Source organism: Zootoca vivipara, chromosome 8 (genome assembly GCF_965207765.1).
Source record: "Zootoca vivipara chromosome 8, rZooViv2.hap1.1, whole genome shotgun sequence".
NCBI classification, from domain to species: Eukaryota; Metazoa; Chordata; class Lepidosauria; order Squamata; family Lacertidae; genus Zootoca; species Zootoca vivipara.
In genome coordinates this window covers 24,188,388-24,207,458 of record NC_142591.1, presented here as the reverse complement: position 1 = coordinate 24,207,458, position 19,071 = coordinate 24,188,388, and the positions used below count along the sequence as shown (strand labels likewise).

General features: G+C 39.7%; 1 protein-coding gene across 1 annotated transcript in view; it reads right to left on the bottom strand.

Moving 5' to 3' along the window:
* The window catches only part of CDYL (chromodomain Y like), a 92,857-nt gene that overhangs the window by 42,151 nt on the left and 31,635 nt on the right, over positions 1 to 19,071 (bottom strand). Inside the window, exon 2 of the mRNA XM_035126396.3 lies at positions 15,328 to 15,985. Within this exon, the coding sequence (XP_034982287.1) occupies positions 15,328 to 15,985 (658 nt within the window). The remainder of the gene's footprint in view (positions 1 to 15,327; positions 15,986 to 19,071) is intronic.

The window sequence follows — 19,071 nt, the reverse complement described above, 5'->3', positions numbered from 1 at the left end:
TCCCATTGAAAGTAATGGAAAGTGGATTAATCCGTTCCAGACGGGTCTGCGGAGTACTTAAACTGAAAATACTCAAACCAAAGCATACTTATACCGAGGTATGACTGTATTTATTAGTGTACACGCCCTTTCAAAGTAGCCTTTATTCTTCTCTGCTAGCAAATTATTTAGCTAACCTAATAACTGCAGTTGTTGCAGTTCATGATTTCTGCTGTATTGATACAAAACATATTCCTAAACCTAAAATGAGTTTTCCCACCATTTTCTCCCAACCAACCTTTATTACTTTCTCATATACTTGAATGGCAACAAACAGTACAGCTTCTGTGAGGGCAGTTGATCAAAAAAGTAAAATATGCTTCAGAGAGGTCAATACTGTGCCAATGCAGATCTTACAATACCATGCCATGATCATCATAAGATCATTTCTAGATGTGAGAAGGAAATAAAAAGGGCTTACTTACAGTGTTAAAAATTCCCATCATGTTTGCTCAGCTGGCATTTATATTTCTCCACTGGAAAGAAATCATATAGAGTCAGGAGAGCTGAATTTCTATCTATTATGGCTTGACAGTGATAGATGTGATCATTACAAGTGTCGTTTGCAACATGGGTTTTCCATTCAGTAGCATGGAGAAGTGTGCCCATTTTGTTTTAAGAGGGATTACACAGATACATTCATTTAAGCTTATTCAAGCTCCACAAGAGTCCCAAACAGATCAGTTGCTAGGGAAGCTTTGCATATGATTGTTAGTTATTACACAATTGACTGAGCTGCAGTTGTTCTCTGGTTAACCAAATGCTGAATTCTGATAAGCCCCCATCCTTCAGTGGTTTGGCTACCCAGCCTAGGAATCACAGTGAAGTCTTCTGCATTGCCCCTGGAACTGCCTGTTTATTGAGACAAAATAAAAAAAAATCCTTCCAGCAGCACCTTAAATACCAACTAAGTTTTTTTTTATTTTCGTATGAGCTTTCGTGTGCATGCACACTTCTTCAGATACACTGAAATAGAAGTCCCCAGACGCTTATATGTAGAGAAAGGGTGGGGAGGGGTATCACTCAGAAGGGTGGTGGAAATGGGTGATTGACTGACTGATAGCTGTTGACGACTGTAAACGACTGCAAATGGTCTTGCATGAAAAAGCAAGGGGTGAGATGGCTGAAGATCGCTTTATTGAGGTTCACACTCCTACTAAGCAACCTTAGGAAACTCAACACTATTTAGCACAGTCCCCTTGAACAAATCAGCTGCAGAAATAAGTGGAACAAGGATAAATATATAGGATGCCCTTGGGTTTGGTGGGAAATATTCTCAACTGAAATATCCTCTCAACTACTTTTACAGCTGTAGCTTAAACAAAAAACAACACCATCATCAACAAAGCTTTGGTGGTTTCCAAGTATATTGTGTTGAGATATGAAATTGTTTAAAATTGAAATGATTTCTAATAGGCAGCGCTTTATCATTTAAGATGGAAATTTTTTGTTGTTGTTTAGTCGTTTAGTCATGTCCGACTCTTCGTGACCCCATGGACAATAGCACGCCAGGCACTCCTGTCTTCCACTGCCTCCCGCAGTTTGGTCAAACTCATGTTCGTAGCTTTGAAAACACTGTCCAACCATCTCATTCTCTGTCGTCCCCTTCTCCTAGTGCCCTCAATCTTTCCTAACATCAGGGTCTTTTTCCAGGGGGAATTCTCTTCTCATGAGGTGGCCAAAGTATTGGAGCCTCAGCTTCAGGATCTGTCCTTCCAGTGAGCACTCAGGGCTGATTTCCTTCAGAATGGATAGGTTTGATCTTCTTGCAGTCCATGGGAATCAAACTTTCCAATCAGCGGATTTCATGACATAGGTGATAAATATTCCTTTGATGGGAATGATCAATGGCAAATCAAGACTTAAAATTCTGACCTCTTGTGAAGTTGCCTTCAAACATTTGCTCACAGCAGAAACACCCTTTTAGTACCAGCAGTATAGAAGACCTGGCCATTCATCAAAACCAGTTTCAATGAAAGGATTTTTGGGATGTGTATGTGGCAGGATTCCCAGTCATAAAGGACTGTATGTGTTCAATGAATGTGTGCAAATCAGGAGTTGCCCTACTGCCACAATTCCCTCCCTACCCTTTCACTGACCTTATTTTGAACTTCAGAACAGGGCAAGAGAGTTGAGACAATGTGAGAATGTTATTGCATGTTTTTTAGAATGCTTTAGTGACATTTTTATTAATGTGTTTGCCTCCCTAGGCTCCTTTGGGAGGAAGGGTGGGATATAAACTGAATGAATAAAAAAATATACCTCCTCATCCTTCTCAAGATTAAAGGTCAACACAGCATTTTTTTTATTAGTTTCACTAAGGTCAAGCAACCACATAGTGGATGCATAGATTTCCCTTTCTACTTTGACTATATTGGTTATTTCAGTATAAAGAAGCATACCAAGTAAATCAAGCTATGACAAGAAATATCTGGTATTATGGAAAAACCATTCCATGGTGAAGTCAGGTTAAGCACCAAACTCTTCAGATTAGAAAATAGGTTATTAAGAGAGAAAATGACTATTCCCGAGTTATCTGGCTAGCTCCAACTTTATCTCCTGTCGAGATAGGAGGAAAGGAGCACATCCAAGGCAGCTCCTCTTTATCTTCTAAGTTTGCACACACGGAACACTACAACTTCAAGGGCAAACAATTACTTGACAAGCGGTTTGCATGGGCTTGAACAAGGAAGAAGAGCATTTGCTATGCAGTTAACAGTCGAATCTGTTGGTTTCTGAAGAAGACTTATGATTTCATCTCGGAGCATAGCTCATTGGAATTCACACATTCTAGGAAAGGAATTTGTGGAACAGTGAAAAGAGTATGATATCATATGTCCACATAGCAGGACAAAGATGCTACTGAGGCCTGTCATACGTGCATCTGACTGCTAATTACCTTATTTTTCGCTCCATAGGGCGCATCTGATCATAGGACACACCTAGTTTTTAGAGGAAAACAAGAAAAAAAATTTGGTTTCTTGAATTGTTCAAGGCATAGCAGCCAACTCCTAGAGGCCTAGGTGCCTTTGCCCCCCCCATTAAATATTTGAGGAAGCTTCTTTTGCAAAAGGGGAAAGCTCCATTTTTTTGAGGATCAGCTCAAAGTTGTGCAGCTTTTTTTGAAAATGGGAAAAGACCCGTTTTTTGGGGGGGGGTTTTGCAAAGGGGGAAAGCTCCATTTTTTAGAATCAGCTCAAAGTTGTCGAGTTTCCTTGCAAAGGGAAAAAATCCTGTTTTTATGGGGTTCAACTCACAGTTCTGCAGCTTCTCTAGGAAAGGAAAGGGACCCATTGCTACAGTTTCCAGACAGCTAATCTAATCAGCCAGTCACATGTCTCCCTCTGCAGACAACAACTGAGGCCTAGGCAAGGGGCCGGGCCGGCAGAAAGGGAGTGAGCTAGCTCCCTTATCTCCCTCCCTGATCTCTTGCAATCAGCTGCTGAGTGCCCTTGATCTCTGTAACTCTGGGTAGAAGGCTCTCAGAAAGGAAGGCTAGGAAATACTCTTTCTTGGAATTCCTTAACTGCTACCATTGAGAGCAAGCAACACTGGGCTTGTATTGTGTATTTTTTTCTTTGCAATTCATATTTGATTTGTCCGTAGGGTTATTCTCACTATTGGATCCTATATTGGCCTGAGTTCTTGGTATGTTTATAATTGATGCATCTACTAACGAGAACTCCAATTTATTTAACTAAAGAGCAATGGCAAGAAAAACTGATGGATTATGCAGAATTGGCAAAATTGACGGACACACTTCGGGAAAAAGACAACAGTGACTTTGAAAGAGAATGGGAACCATTTATAGTATACTTGCAGAAACAAAGGAAGATTATAGATTTGATGGCAGGATTTATATAAACATACCTTTATCAACAAAAATATGTAGAAAATAAAGAAATAATATACTGTAGTGTATTTTTAAAGAAACAGCAGTGTGTAATAAGGGAAAAACAAATAAGAAGGGGAAGTTGGGGGAAGCCCAGGAGGGGAGGGAAGAGGGAATGTAATATAAATGTTATGGATATGAGATGTATGTAATGAAAGAAAAAGAAAATTGAATAAAAATTTAATTAATAAATAAAATTTTGGTGAATTGTCTTTACAGTATTTGGAGAAACCTTAGTCATTGTTAACAGTCCTTACAATTTTTAAAGAAGCTGATTTCCTTGTTTTAAAGCAACATTTTACTGAATGTTAACAAGCTGCATTCCTTCTGTGTGGAATGTCGGTATAATGGTACCTAACTTGTGGGGGTAAAAGTGAGAGGAATTTGCCCTTCAACTACTTTGTTTGAGCAACAGATTTATTTATTTTTTGCATAATTTTTACAAATAATCAAGCTATAGGAATAGATCCTGGGAAGTAATGCATTTGTGGAAGAACAAGCTGGTTTCTAGAGGCTGGCCATTCCACTATTGATCAGTGACTTCTCCTTGAGCACAATATACAAGTAAGCTACATTTTACTTGCCGCTTGTTAACCTTAGAGCAGTTTTAAAATACTATTGCTAGACAAAAACTCTGAAATAATCTTACCCAGATAAAACTTTATCATGCACTGCTGATTAAAAACTTCATTTTGGCTGTTACTGATCTGAGGGTAAAGTGTACCTCTATTGGGCTTCTATCCAATTCAGTTTGTATTTCTTGCAGGATTAAGCAAAGTTGTAATTTTGCTCTTCCTATAGAAAGATCATAGTTCAGATGAACATTCAACCTCCCCATGGTCAACTATACCGGTAGGAATCTTCCCATTTGATCTATGTCTATGACACAGTGGTCTTCTCTTCTACCCAAATTGGTTCTGAACAAGTTTGCTAGCTGCCCTACAACTTTAGAAACAAAAATTCACTCGAATATTAATTATGACAGAAAAAAAATGTTGGGTGTATTTGGCTGCTTTCTCTATTTTCTTTATCAAACTATTTGTATCCCACTTTTATGCCAAGGGCCCTTCAATACTAAAATGAGATACAGTGGTACCTCTAATTACGAATTTAATGCGTTCCGAACACACATTCATAAGTTGAAAAAAATTGTAAGTCGAATCCCATAGGAATGCATTGGGAGAAAAAATTTGTAAGTAGAAAAAATCCTATCTAAACCGCATCCAAGATGGCGGACGGAGCTCCGTTCGTAGGAAGAAACATTTGTAAGTAGAGTTATTCGTAAGTAGAGGTACCACTGTAACAACAATTCTGACACATAAGAATTCAATCAAATGAGCAGCAACGCACTACTTAAAGCAGCAGAAAAATGTTTAGGGAATAAAATCCCTTTTGCATTTTGGGGGCTGCAAATGTCAGTGAAAACAGCACAGCCCTCATCTGTCACCACATGGAACCTAAGTACGAGTAAATATTTGAAATTTAGTCTTCATAAGCAATAGTTTGCAGTTAATGTTGAGTTTTATCTGCCATTCTGCTGCCAATTTTCTCAGTGCTAAAATATCCTTCTGGGGTTACTCCTCATAGCCTACTTAAGGTTTAAAAATCATAAATAGCGTTTCATCTGCCGATTCTGCCATGTCCCTGGTCGCTCTTCTCCCAATGTCATTAACGCATACATACACAGCTCTGCTATACATTTACTTTTCTCCGCTGAGATTTGCGCACTAAAGAAGAATCTGGCGTACAAGATCTCATAGTATACTGAGCAGCTCAACAAATTAACTGTTCCCTATAGCTCTGATTTTGAACTCATAAAACCAATAGTAATTAATTTAAGGAAGTGTAATGGCCACATGGAGGAGGGTAAATGATTAACAATGTCTTCACGAGGATCGTTATGTCCTTAAGACAGAAGCTGAAAAAACAACTGTTTTAAATTCAAATTAGCCGACTGCTGAACATCTGGAGTTGGCAATCCTTGTGTGGATATTCACCAGTATGAAGAAGATATAAGTACAATAGAAGCCACAGATAAATAATTGTGCAGCAGACAGCTGGAACACAGATGGCTGGTTGGGACAACCAACTTGCAGGCAGCCACTTGACTCTTATCTTATGCTTGCTTCACACCTTACAGTCCCCCATGGGCAGGACAGCAAGATACATTCTTCCATGGTGGCAGCTTCACAGGTGAAAAAACAGGCAACAGCAGGTCACCAAGTAATTTGATCATTGCTCAAGCCCTCGCTGCCAGATGGAATTCCTTCAGGCTCCTGTCCCTAGAATTCATGCCTCCCTATTCCCACCCATCCAGCTTCTAAAGTCCAGCCTTACACCAAATCAAACAGCAAATAGCTACTACAGTAATGGGCTGAACGAGGGTGAACGAACTAAAATGGCACCTAAATAAAATTTGATCTTATTGCGCTTCCTGAGAAACTGAGCAACTCAGGAAATTCTGGATTTATCCATTTTAGGTGGGGTCCTAAGGTTTTCAGTTTGCGAATCCTCCTGGATCTGGCTGTGCTCCTGGATTTTTAGTGATAGCTGTGGCCAGGAATGCCTTTCACTAATTTCAACTAGCATGCATGCCAGCTATGCTCTTTTCTGGATAATAAGGTTCTGCTCTTGGAGACAATGGAAATTTCAACAGCTCCAGAACATACCTGCCAAGTCTCCCGCTGAAAAATGCGGGATCAGCAGCGGCGCAGCACCGGAAGTTGCGTAGAAGCAACTTCCGGGGCCGCTCTGCCCACACATGGGCAGAGTGGCACCCAAAATGGAGGCTCCCTGGCAGGTAGGAAATCCGGGGTATTTCCAGGATTTTTCTCCATTCGGGAGAACAGCGGGAAACGGATTAAAATCTGGGGGTTTCCCGCGAAAAACGGGATACTTGGCAGCTAAGCTCCAGAATGTGTCAGATTAATTTGTTGCATAGAAGTGTATGCGGAGAACATATTACACTAACACAGATTTCCATAATAAATTCAAAATGCAGCTTTTGACTTTTAAAACACTAAATGCCTTGTGTCTAGATACATTAGGGATTGATTGTCTTCACCCAAATGAACCTCCTCAATAAATGTGATCAAGTAATTATGTCTTATTATGAGTCTCGTCAACAACAAAAGCAACATCTACAAACCCTACAAACAGCTCTGTGTTTTACAGATTTGCTCTCAAAGGATATGTACCCTTGGCCCTTTTTAGAAGAACAGCTGATATATATAATCAGCTGAAATATATATATATAATCTTCCAGGCCTTTGAGTGACTTTAATTTCTATTTTTATATTTTGTATTTATATGATACCCAACTAAGCCTTACTCTCAGTGGACTCATAGAAATGGGTAGATTTTTTTCAACATTGATTTAGACTGATGGAAATCCTTTTTGAGATTTAACAGAGAAAAATAGCAACTATATTTAGAAACAATAAAAAGCAGCCAATATATACAATTTCTCCACCTAAGCAATATATTTCTCTGTGCCCCCAAAATAACAAAAACATACTAGACTGTCTTATTCGTCCCTGAAAAAAATCCAGTTTGATCAAGATTAATACATATGATTTATACTTAAAACTTTTCAATTTCAAAGCCAAAATTGATACCAGAATTTAATAGTCAATATTGAAAAGTTATACTGGCCTATATTGTTTTAAACTGCTTTTAATCCTGTATTTATGTTGCCGAAACCTGCCTGGGGACTTCTGGTGAAGGGTGAATAACTACTAAAAGGCTGCAAATGATGGGTGTAATGCCTGCAATTCTCTTCTCTTCTTAACAGCTACTATAAAATTGTTTTGGAAGGTAGTAAAAAATAAAAAATAAATAAATAATATTTTGATCTTTTGTAAATACTTGTAGTGCACAGTTGTATCTTGCCTATTCACATTTCCTGAAAAGTAGGGAGCCTTGCCCAATTTCTTCTAATTGTGTCATGTGATCCCCATTCTTAGTTTTAACAGAACCAACTGTTGAACACCAGATTTGTCTAAATATATTAAAATCCCATCACCTCATTTTGTTTTTAAAAACCCTTTTACAATGATAATAAAGCTTCCTGTCATCATAAAACACACCACAAAAAAAGAAACTTTTAACCTATTCCATTCTGGTTACTTCCTCATAACAGCCTGTAACATTATTCATGTTGCCCATGTTGAAGAGAGGCCCACATCCAGTCCTTTCCTTGGTAAAATACTAGAAATGCATTTGCATACATTCTTATTTTCCTCATCCTTTTAGAAAGTAGATGCCCTCCTGTGACACAATGGGTCAGTGCATATGACTGTTAACCAGGTTGGTGGTTCGATCCCACTAAGGAACAGCTGTGGGCAGGATTCCTGAACTACAGGAGGTTGGAGATCACTCTCAAGGCTCCTTCAAACTCTACAATTCTATGATTCCATAGCTAGAAAAAGTTCCCTTACCAAGCTCTACCTGGGGAGCAATTTTAAAGCTTTATGTTTACCTGTTTGGCTGTTATCCTCATGCTCTGAATAACTGGTATGCACTATGCAAATCCTCTTCTATTTTCAACAGCGCCACAGATCAATTCAGAGCAACCCATTGCATGAAGACATGGAAATTACGAAACCGTAAGCTTCCTTATACTGAGCTAAACCGAAAAATCACCTTGGCATACGTAACAACATGGAAGTTAATAATAATAATAATAATAATAATAATAATAATAATAATAATAATAATAATATATTATTTATACCCCGCCCATCTGGCTGGGTTTCCCCAGCCACTCTGGGCGGCTTCCAACCAAATATTAAAAACAATACAGCATCAAACATTTAAAACTTCCCTAAACAGGGCCGCCTTCAGTTGTCTTTTAAAAGTAAAATAGTTGCTTATTGCCTTGACATCTGCTGGGAGGGTATTCCACAGGGCGGGTGCCACTACAGTGGTACCTCCACTTACGAATTTAATGCGTTCCGAACACACATTTGTAAGTCGGGAAAAAATGTAAGTCGAATCCCATAGGAATGCATTGGAAGAAAAAATTTGTAAGTCGAAGCAACCCTATCTAAAAATTTGTAAGTAGAAAAAATCCTATCTAAACCGCATCCAAGATGGTGGACGGAGCTTCATTTGTAAGTAGAAAAATTCGTAAGTGGAGGTACCACTGTACCGAGAAGGCCCTGTCTGGTTCCCTATAACCACACTTCTCACAATGAGGGAACTGCCAGAAGGCCCTCGGCGCTGGATCTCAGTGTGCGGGCTGAATGATGGGGGTGGAGACGCTCCTTCAAGTATACAGGACCGAGGCCATTTAGGGCCTTAAAGGTCAGTACCAACACTTTGAATTGTGCTCGGAAACGTACTGTTAAGGAAAGGAGAGTTAAGGAAGGGAGAGAAGCTGACAGCTCCTCCACCCAGTCTAGTGGCCTGTATATAATGTATATTAATTTAATTCCTTCTAAAAATAAGTGACGTCTCTACTGTATGTTCTGCTCTCTTTCCTGGAAAACAATGGCTCTCACTGGCAGAAGTTCTATCGATATCAGTAGCTCTACTTATGTGTGCAAACACAGGCTAGAAACAGGCGCATGCATGCACAACCAGTTTTAGCATAAAAGAAAATCAGTTGACTCTTGTGTTATGCATGCTACTTTACCATATGGTGCAACAGAGTGTCTAGTCTACTCCATTTTCATTTTCTGTTCACCCTAGCTAAATGCTCTACTTAGTTTATTTTAGCTATCTGCCCATTTTTATATACAAATGTTTTCTTCACTTGTATCTTAATAATGTGACGGCCCTGGCTAATGAGCCATCTACAGGTAACCATATTAGATGCAACAATTCGTGCTCTTGAATGGTGGAAAGTATAAATTGAACACACCAGGAAAGTTGTAAGACGGAGCTCAAGCGTAGCTGAAGCAGAAAATGATACATAATAAGAGAGAATTCCGTAAGAGAGGGAATTCCTCTCCATTAGCAGAAATCAGCAATAGGTTTTTTGTTTAAAGGGGGAGGAGGAGTAAATGCATGCTTCATTGGCAATTTCAGGGTTCTAGTCTGTGTGTTATGGAGAAGCAGAATGTCACCTACGCTGATATTTGTACCAGACTGAGAGGCCAAAAATTCTTACTTATCACATTGCAAAGTAGTATTAGGAGCGGGGGGGGGGGGGCTGTGAATCAAACACTGCTATCACTCTCCATTTTAAAAAAAATGAGTTATTAATAGGAAAGTACAAGTAGAAGCTATAAAGCTGCTAAAAAGTCCTGAAAGCCTGGTTTCCTAGACCTTCAGGCAATGTTTCTTTGGGCATTAGACCTATCATCTCATGAACCACTTGTACAGGGATTTTTACTATTTTAGCTTACAAGAGAGGTCTCTTGTGCACAAATGTCTCCAACAAGAGATTCCACTGTTGTCCACCCACCACTCCCCTTCTCTCAGCATTCTTGTGAAAGGGAAAACTTCATTAAACTAGAAAGATCTTGGCTAAGGCTGGAAAGAAACAATATAAAAAAATTACAAATATTTTAAAATATACCAATGATTACAAAAGTGTCATTAAGCAAAACAAAACCCTAAAAACTGGAAATAAAAAAAAATGTGGTGCAGAAAGTAATCAGCCTAAGATAACAAATAGCCAATGTTACATGCTTATTTTTTTAAAAGAATAATTTGATCTTTTGTAAATACTAGTAGAGCACAGAGAGTATCTATTTTTCAGAGAGTGTATCATGAAAGTCTTGCAGATGAGAACAATGCCACAGAATGTGTGTAAGTTGTAAGCTCTTAGTGGTTTATAAAGTAAGTCAGAAACGTGTGCCTGTTTATATGAAGGCAGGATTAAAATAACTGAATTTGGTTTCAGGTTTTTAAAAGCGGTATAACATAGCAGCTAAGAATGTGAACAGAGAGCCAGGAAATGTCTAGTTTCCAGCCTTTCCTCAGGCATGAAGTCACTAGGTAACCTTAAGCGAGCCATCATGACTCAATTCAGACAAGAAGCCAAACCACAGTTAAGGAAATATATCTACATCAACAAGCCAGTTATGGCTGTTGCTTTATCTCTGAAGGCTTTAGGAACTAAAATACTGTACTGAGCAAATAGTATTCTAATGGAAGCATACAAGCAACTCTAAGCAATGATTGTCTATAGGTATTTCTCTATTCCACTCAGCCTCAATTTTCCATCTGTAATATGAGAATACTCCTCACTCCTTACACCAGGGATCAGCAAACTAAGGTCCGCGGGCTGGATCAGGCCCAATTGCCTTCAGGGATCCGGTCCGTGGACTGTCCATGGATCAGTGTGGGGATTCTGTTCGTTCGGGCTGCGCCATTTCCTCCCCTGCGCCATTCCATTTCTCCCCCTCTCCCTCACACACACCGTGGCGGCGCCTCCTCCCTCCCTCCTCCTGGCTTCTCCCCGCCCTGCCTAGAGGAGGAAGGGGGCTGGTTTGAGCTGGCTGAGCGCCATTTTAAGCAGCCCCTCTCTGAAGCCAGCCCTTTCGCGCCACTCATCTTTCCTCCTCTGCTGCCGCCCTGGTGCTCCTGTGGGCCAGAGAGTGGAGCGGAGCTCGCTCTGCCTACCCACGAGAAGTAGCAGCAGCGGTGCTCCTGGAAAGGTAAGCGGAGAGGCTGGGGCTGGGGGGGGGGGTGTTGAGGACTACTTGCCCCCCTCGCCTCTTCTTCCAGCTCCACCCCCCAGTGCCGCTTCCCTGGCCTGCCACAAGGTCTGAGGGACAGTAGACCGGCCTGTGGCTAAATTTTTTTGCCGACCCCTGCCTTATACAGCACATGTTAACTGCTTTGAACACTCAAAAGTATTATGCAAATGCTACGAAGCTTAATGGGTGATGTTGGCTCAGTCATTATTTCTCAGTCTAAATCATCTCACGGTGTTGCTGTGATGATAAAAATGTATGTTGGCTCGAGCTCCTTGGAGAAAATAAAAGTAAAAAAATAAAAAATAAGCTTTAAGTAAACAACTATATAACAATATCATTTCCAGTCTTTTCGCGGCTCATTCTTATGTAGGCCGTATTGCACCACTGGCACACAAGAGGAGATCACCACAGATTTGGGTTAAGCCCATACACAAGTACAAAAAGATCTGTTGGGAGAGAAGAACCCTAAGAAGGGGAACGTCAAGAAGTTCCACAACAATATTGAAAATCAGAGGAAAAACTCTAGGGGGGGGGTGTCAAGTGGTTAGAACAGGAGGAAAGATGTATATATGAAGAAAGCATTGAGATCACCTGAAAACACTATATAAATGCTAAGTATTATCATCATCATCGCCTCCCTAAGTGATTAGTCAATTACTTAGCTGCCTGTTACCTATCTGAATAAAAAAAGGCAGGATTTCAACAATTGCCTTCAAGACTGTAATTTAATTACTGTCTCTGGGAAATGATAATGGTTCTGGAATTGTTACTTCATAATCTTTGTCTCCTATAAACTTAAAACTTGGGAGAATTAAACCGGAGAGCGTTCTAGTTCAACTCTGCATAATTTCCAACAGAAATGAATTCTATTAAATAGCAAATCCTGATAAATTGTTTTTAATCTTTTTCTGAGATATTGAAGCGGAATTCTTATCTGTGGCATCAAGTCTTGACTGAATATTCTACAGGAAAGATCCAGCAGCATGTTTGGGGCCAGTTTAACTCTTCTAGGTCTAAAAATATAGCTTAAGACTGATAATTTAATAAATAAATTAAATAAAACAAAACAAAGATTCACCTTAAGAACAAATATGTATTGTTATTAAGGTAACAAAATGTTTTCTAATACTACATTAGAACCTTGCTGCAGCTGTAATAGGTTCCCGTAATTCAGTGACAAAGATGAAGTTCAATCAAATTAAGTCCCACTGAGTTTGGTGGGGCCTACTCATAAGTAAGTGCACATAGGGTAGCAGCTACAAATCTGAAACTTGGCTGAAATTGTATGACCCCCCCCCCCACCTGAGAGTAATCCAAGTGAACACAGCTGCATTTAAACATGCCTAGAATTGCCCTGTTAATCACTCAAGAGGAAGTCGTTGCACTAGTTGAACAAAAATGTAGCATCTTACCTTTCTTGCGTATTAACAGTGCGAAAGACAGAGCAAAACACTAATCACAACACGGAATTCCGTTGTGAAAGGGCGAAACTTTTATTTTCTACGAAGTGATTTACTAGTTGAAAAGACAAAGCACGATACTACCCATGTTTACTCAGAAGGAAGCCTTACTGCAGGCATGTCAAACCTGCGGCCCTCCAGATGTTTTGGACTACAATTCCCATCTTCCCCAACCACTGGTCCTGCTAGCTAGGAATCATGGGAGTTGTAGGCCAAAACATCTGGAGGGTCGCAGGTTTGACATGCCTGCCTTACTGGGTTCAATAGGGCTTACTCCCTATAAAAGGTATTCAGGATAGCAACCTTAGCCTCAGTTCAAATGTTCACATGGTGGTAATGCTGAAGAGCAGTGCAAGCCTTTCCCATCTACATGTGGGGAGGTCATTATGGTGTGGGTGCACCAGAAAAGTCAATCTGGTGTTCCTACTGGTCTGGCCATACTGCACTAAACACATTGCCACTTTGTTCCCTCCCCCCCCTTCAAATCCATAAGTGGTAGCGACCTTTCCTGCCAGATTGGTAGTATTGGGGTTCTGCCCTACCAGGCAAGCCACTTCTACTCAATGTCTTCACATAAAATGCCATATACGTTACAAAAAGAAAGAAAAACAAACAGATCCTTGCTCAATGATCTTAAAACTAAAAAACATGCATTATGAACCACTACTGAATAAAGGAAAACAGGGAAATAATTAATACCATACATCTAGCCATCATCAGCTCAGCATGGCATAAAATGAAACTCACAAAGGCAAGGGCAGCTGAAGAGCTATTAAAATTTTAAAAAAATTCCGTGGGATTATTTCAAGGAATGATTCAAAGAACAAATACATAAATCTGAAAACGAAAAGTGAGAATAAGATTTGTTTCCTATCAAATTGTCCATGAGCTGTATGACTAATTCCTAACATCAATGAAACATTGCTTACTTTGGCCCAATTTCAAGATACGTAAGCCAACAGAAAGCAAGAATGTAGTATTAGTGAATGGTAAACCTAATGACAAGACAACAAAGATAACTTACTGAAAATGCCAGTTGCAACTATCTCAGGAAACTCAAATAGGCAAATATTTAGGGTGGTGGAATTCAATAGGACACTAATAAAATAGTTCCCTCAGTGTTCTGCTTGCCAAACAGAACAGTCTTCCTTCTCACTGTTCTGGGAGTCAGAACCCCAACCCCGAGCAGGGGACACACAGGATGTCAGGGACTGGCAGGGCTCTGACAAGTGTGTAGCAGAGGCAGAATACCAGGGTTTTGACCCAGAAGAGGGAGCCAGTAATTTATGGGGTTTGGAGCCAACCATGAGGCAAGATCCAGGGCAGGGGGAGGAGGAATGGCCAGAGCAGTCAAGAGATGAAGATGGGTGCACAGGACATGTTGGAGAAAGAGGCTATTCAGGTGAGGGATGGACCAATCGAATCTCCCCCCCCCCAAAGCACTGTTGTCTCCTAGATCCAGATGGGACTTGGAAGAGAGAAGAGCAGCAATGAATTCCATGTAGGAGAAGTCTCCAGAGGGTACATAAGCTGGTGGGGTGTGTGGTTCCGTTGCTGCCGCAACTGCACCACAAGGTACAGATCTGGGGATATCCGCATAGAGGCTACCGTAGAAGGATGTGTATAGGCATACTGAGAGCACCATGGGAGTTGCTGTAAGTGTGTGCTTTCGTCAAAGAATTAACTATCAGATGTATGCCTTCCTTGGCTAGGGGTACCCAGGACACAGAGGGATGAGAGGACAAAGCCCTGTTTGAATTAGTGAACTCGTTGCACTGATTTCTGCTAGCACAACTGTTTAACTGAATCCAACTCTTGGTTTTGGCAGTTTTCATCAATGAAAAAAGCAACTGAGACAGTGAGTGCATTCATTCACATGCCACAGTAAGTTGTGAGTTAATGGCTTACTGTAAACGTGTCTTCAAACAATCACGATCTGAAGCCAAGGTTTGTTCTTGGCTTGCAATTACGGTTTGAATGGACAAACCACAACTCCTAGTTCAAATGTAATGCTAAACCAAGGATCATGGTTTGTGGCTAGCAGGGAGGAGCTAAGCAGGAACCACCTGCCTGCTCACAGTAAACCATTAAGCCACAGCTTACTGTGACATGTCAACGTACCTGTTGTGTGTAGAACAGCTGTTACGCCAAAAGATTACAGGTGGCGATGAATACTTGCTTGTAAAAGCTTAAAAATGTACATGTGGAATACACTACTGCAAGCAATGAGCCAAACAACTTTTTGCTAAGGTACAAGGTTGCCAAAATAGGCATGCACACTTACCTTTACCATTTATTGTTAATGCAGATGCAATGGTAGCTGTTACTGGCACAGGTAATTGTGGCACTAATGGGTGTATTCTTGGTCTGCTCCCCATCCTAGCCCGTTCGTCTCCAGGTCCTAATAAAGCTCCAACGGGTTTCTCTGCTGCCACTTCCGGTGCTACAGAATCCTCCTGATCTTGTTCAATGCGGTCCAGCTTATCCGGGCTTTCACTTTGAAAGCCATCCACTGCTGTCCGACTCTTGATAGGACTTTTGGGCACAAGAATTTTGATACCTGACTTTGCAAGGTCCATGTTTTTTCTACTGGAAAGAGGAGTGTTGTTTTTCCGAAACTTCTGCGCTGCAAACAACTGGTTGTTTTTTGATTCATGGTCCTTTCCAATAACTAAGGACTTTGGGGTTTTCGAAAAAGAACTATTAGTAGACCTAGAAATTTGCTTTCTTGCATTATTTGGAGATGTCCTATTTGTCCTTGTTAATGTGCTTTCTTTTTGCTTTTCATTGTTATGTCTATTGAATTCATGTATATATTCCTCACAATTCACAAGGTGCTGTTCGGGCTCCCAAGTGTCATCTTCACTCTCGTAGCCTTTCCACCGCACTAAATATTCCGTTTTCCCCTTCTTGTTTTTCCTTTTATCAACAATTTTCTCTACCTGTTGGAAGAAAGATTACAGATGGCGATGAAGACTTGCTTGTGGAAGCTTAAAAATGTACATGTGAAATACACGATGAACTACTCGCAGTAATATACAGTACTCAATAAAACAGCTGTTACTTTGCATATTCAGTAGAATCGTGCCCTTTAATTTCTGGCAATTAACTATACCTCTGCTTGTTACTCTATGAGATCAAAGAACCTGAAACTTAACCATCATCCAATTATTTTGTATGTACTGAAAGTGAACAACTAGTTGTCATGGTGATGAGTAAAAGCAAAATTGTACCGTGGCCACATGTTTAATCTGTTATCATGTGCACTGCTATGCTCTATGAGCTTCAGACACACAATGAAAATTACTATACCCATTGAACAGTGCTCTGTCACACAAAGTAACCATGATTCATGACATTTAATGAGGTAGCTCATGGTTTTTGATGGAAAGAACAACTAGCAGAAGACAAGAGCTTTTATCTTTGGCAACAACATGCTTTGGAAAATCCTTGGACAAGTCACATCCCCGTTATCTAATCTGTTAAAAAAAAGGGAAAGTGAGATTACAATGAGAAATTCAAGGCTTCATATGGGTTCTTTACATTCTTTCATCATTCCTCTCCCCCTCCACACCCTGACTCTCTCTCCTGTAAGATGAAGGAGGTAAAATTTATTAAAGCTATAGGGATGTAGAGCGTGGAATTGTGCTAGGAGAAAGCTAACACATCCCTCTCCCCTTACAAACTACAATCCCTTCCACTGCCTCAAAAACTGCTTCCGGGGACTGCAGTAGATCGAAAGGACTTCCAAAAGTTAGCTGCCTCATCTTATTGAGCGGAAACTTTTTATTAGTGCAAAGCCTCCACTGACGACAACCCCAAAGCATTTAACTCTTAAGTATTGTGTCAACGTATTACAGGAATCAAAATATTTCTCATTTTTAACTTGAAAAACCTATGGCTAAAGACATGGTGACTTATATCATACAAACCATTTAAATTTAAGTTACTAGCAAAAATAAAAGTTTATACTGACTTATTATTCAAATGCCAAATATGTTCTCTCTCCCTCTCACACAGTGGCTTCCTTTGCATGTTACAACAAGTTAGTTTGTCTTAAACCATGCTGAGCATTCTTTGAATATAATGTATGATGGCCTGGTTCAAATGTCATGCTACATAACAATACTTTCAAAGTGTGGCAGGGGTTATTGTTTTTGTTTGTTACCATGATATGTATTTTTGTGTTTTTATATTGCAAACCGCCCTGCAGTCTCAGACGAAGGGTGGTATACAAGTCTGATGAATAACAAAAATAACAATGCTAAGCCAGTGTGTATTGAACAATGGTTTCAAATTATTTTAAATGATTGTACTCCTCCCTCCTTATGCTGCTCTACGACCATAATAAAGTATTGATTGATTTGATTGATGATTTAATCATAGAAATGTCTCCCTGCCCTGCAGGTTGTGTGAAGGGGAATTTTTGTGAATCAGCAGGTGCATATGGATGGCAGAAAGAAGGGGTGTTTCCATTCACCACCACTTTCCCCTGGGGTTATGGAGCTGCCACAGGTTCCCCACCCTTCATCTTCAGGACCATGCCCTGAGTAATTCCTGCTGAAATGGAGCTTTTACAAGATATTCCCAATGGATTACCACAAAGTACAAGTACTATTATCACATCCATAAAAGAACAACCATGTGTTTTCCAAAGCATCTTCAACAAAACAGATTTCTCGCAACGTTCAAGACCATAGTCCTATTTCTATAGTCACTCTGCATTGCAAAAGAACACAGCACAAAATCATTTCCAGGAGATAAAAACATGTTGAGAGAGTGTCATCTAATCTAAGTTTCATTTTGGGCAATGGCTAGATCTGTGCATGTGTGTGTATAAATATATTTGCCTCTAGGGAGAATTTAGATATTGTATGAAAATGGATGTGCACACTTTTTCACAGTATGTATTTCTGTGTATCTTAATAAAACCAGAATGCATTGTCAAGAAAGAGAGCTCTAACATAATGGATACTATAATGGAATACTGAAAGAAAACAAAGCTCATATAAAGACAGAACAGACATTAGTTTACTCAGCATATGCTTTGGATTAAAAAAAGTAAAAATTACAATGCAGCAGTTAATTCTAAATTGATTCAAAACAGCAAATGTATATCTCTCAATTTTCCAAAGATGGAGGAGAAAGGAGTAGAGGATTGTATCACTACGTTCTACTCATAGTAGACCCATTGAAATTAATGAACCTAAATTAGATATGTTCATAATTTCAATGGGTCTACTCTATGACTCGTGTTGGATACAACACGAAGAACATTTCAATGACTTAGAAAACAAGACCTCTTGTTTCGGCACGAGCCAAAAGTAGATCAGAATGCACTACTAGATCAGAAGATGGTCTTCAATGGTTTCTGACTGCCAACAGAAACAGCAAAAGTACTTTTCTTCTATTAAATTAGGCTATAAAATCTCTAATCTGTTGCAATCCAGATGTCAATTTGTACTTGTATAAGCAAGTCATCCCTTTGTATGTCTCATGAGACACTGTAACCAGCCAACTGGTCATTTTTCTTCCATAGACACCCACCATATATCTCCTATACAAAAGAATCAAACATAAAAGAAACAAATCTTATCCAAACAGGAAGAAAGTTCTCCCAGGTTTTGTTTTGTTTTTTAAAAATTACAGCAGAAATTTCTAAGAACATCTCAATCTCAAGTTGTAGAATAGAACATCTTAACCCCAAGAACAAAACAAAAATGTATATATATTACACTCTGTTTATAAAGAATAGCCTCACAACCCACACATTTCAAAGGGAATCCATTTTGGTCACAGAGGATGAAATAAACACATTGGTACAGCCTATCAGGAAATTCAGCATCTGAGAACTGTGAAAGAAAGGTTAACACGCAGAGAATATCCAAAGTGTGGGATTTACAAGATGCGAGAAGAGTAAGGAAATACATAATAAATAATAATAATAATAATAATAATAATAATAATGCTGCACAAATTGAAGCAGTTGAGATCTCTTAGGTAACCTAGGATAACAGTAGGATACTGA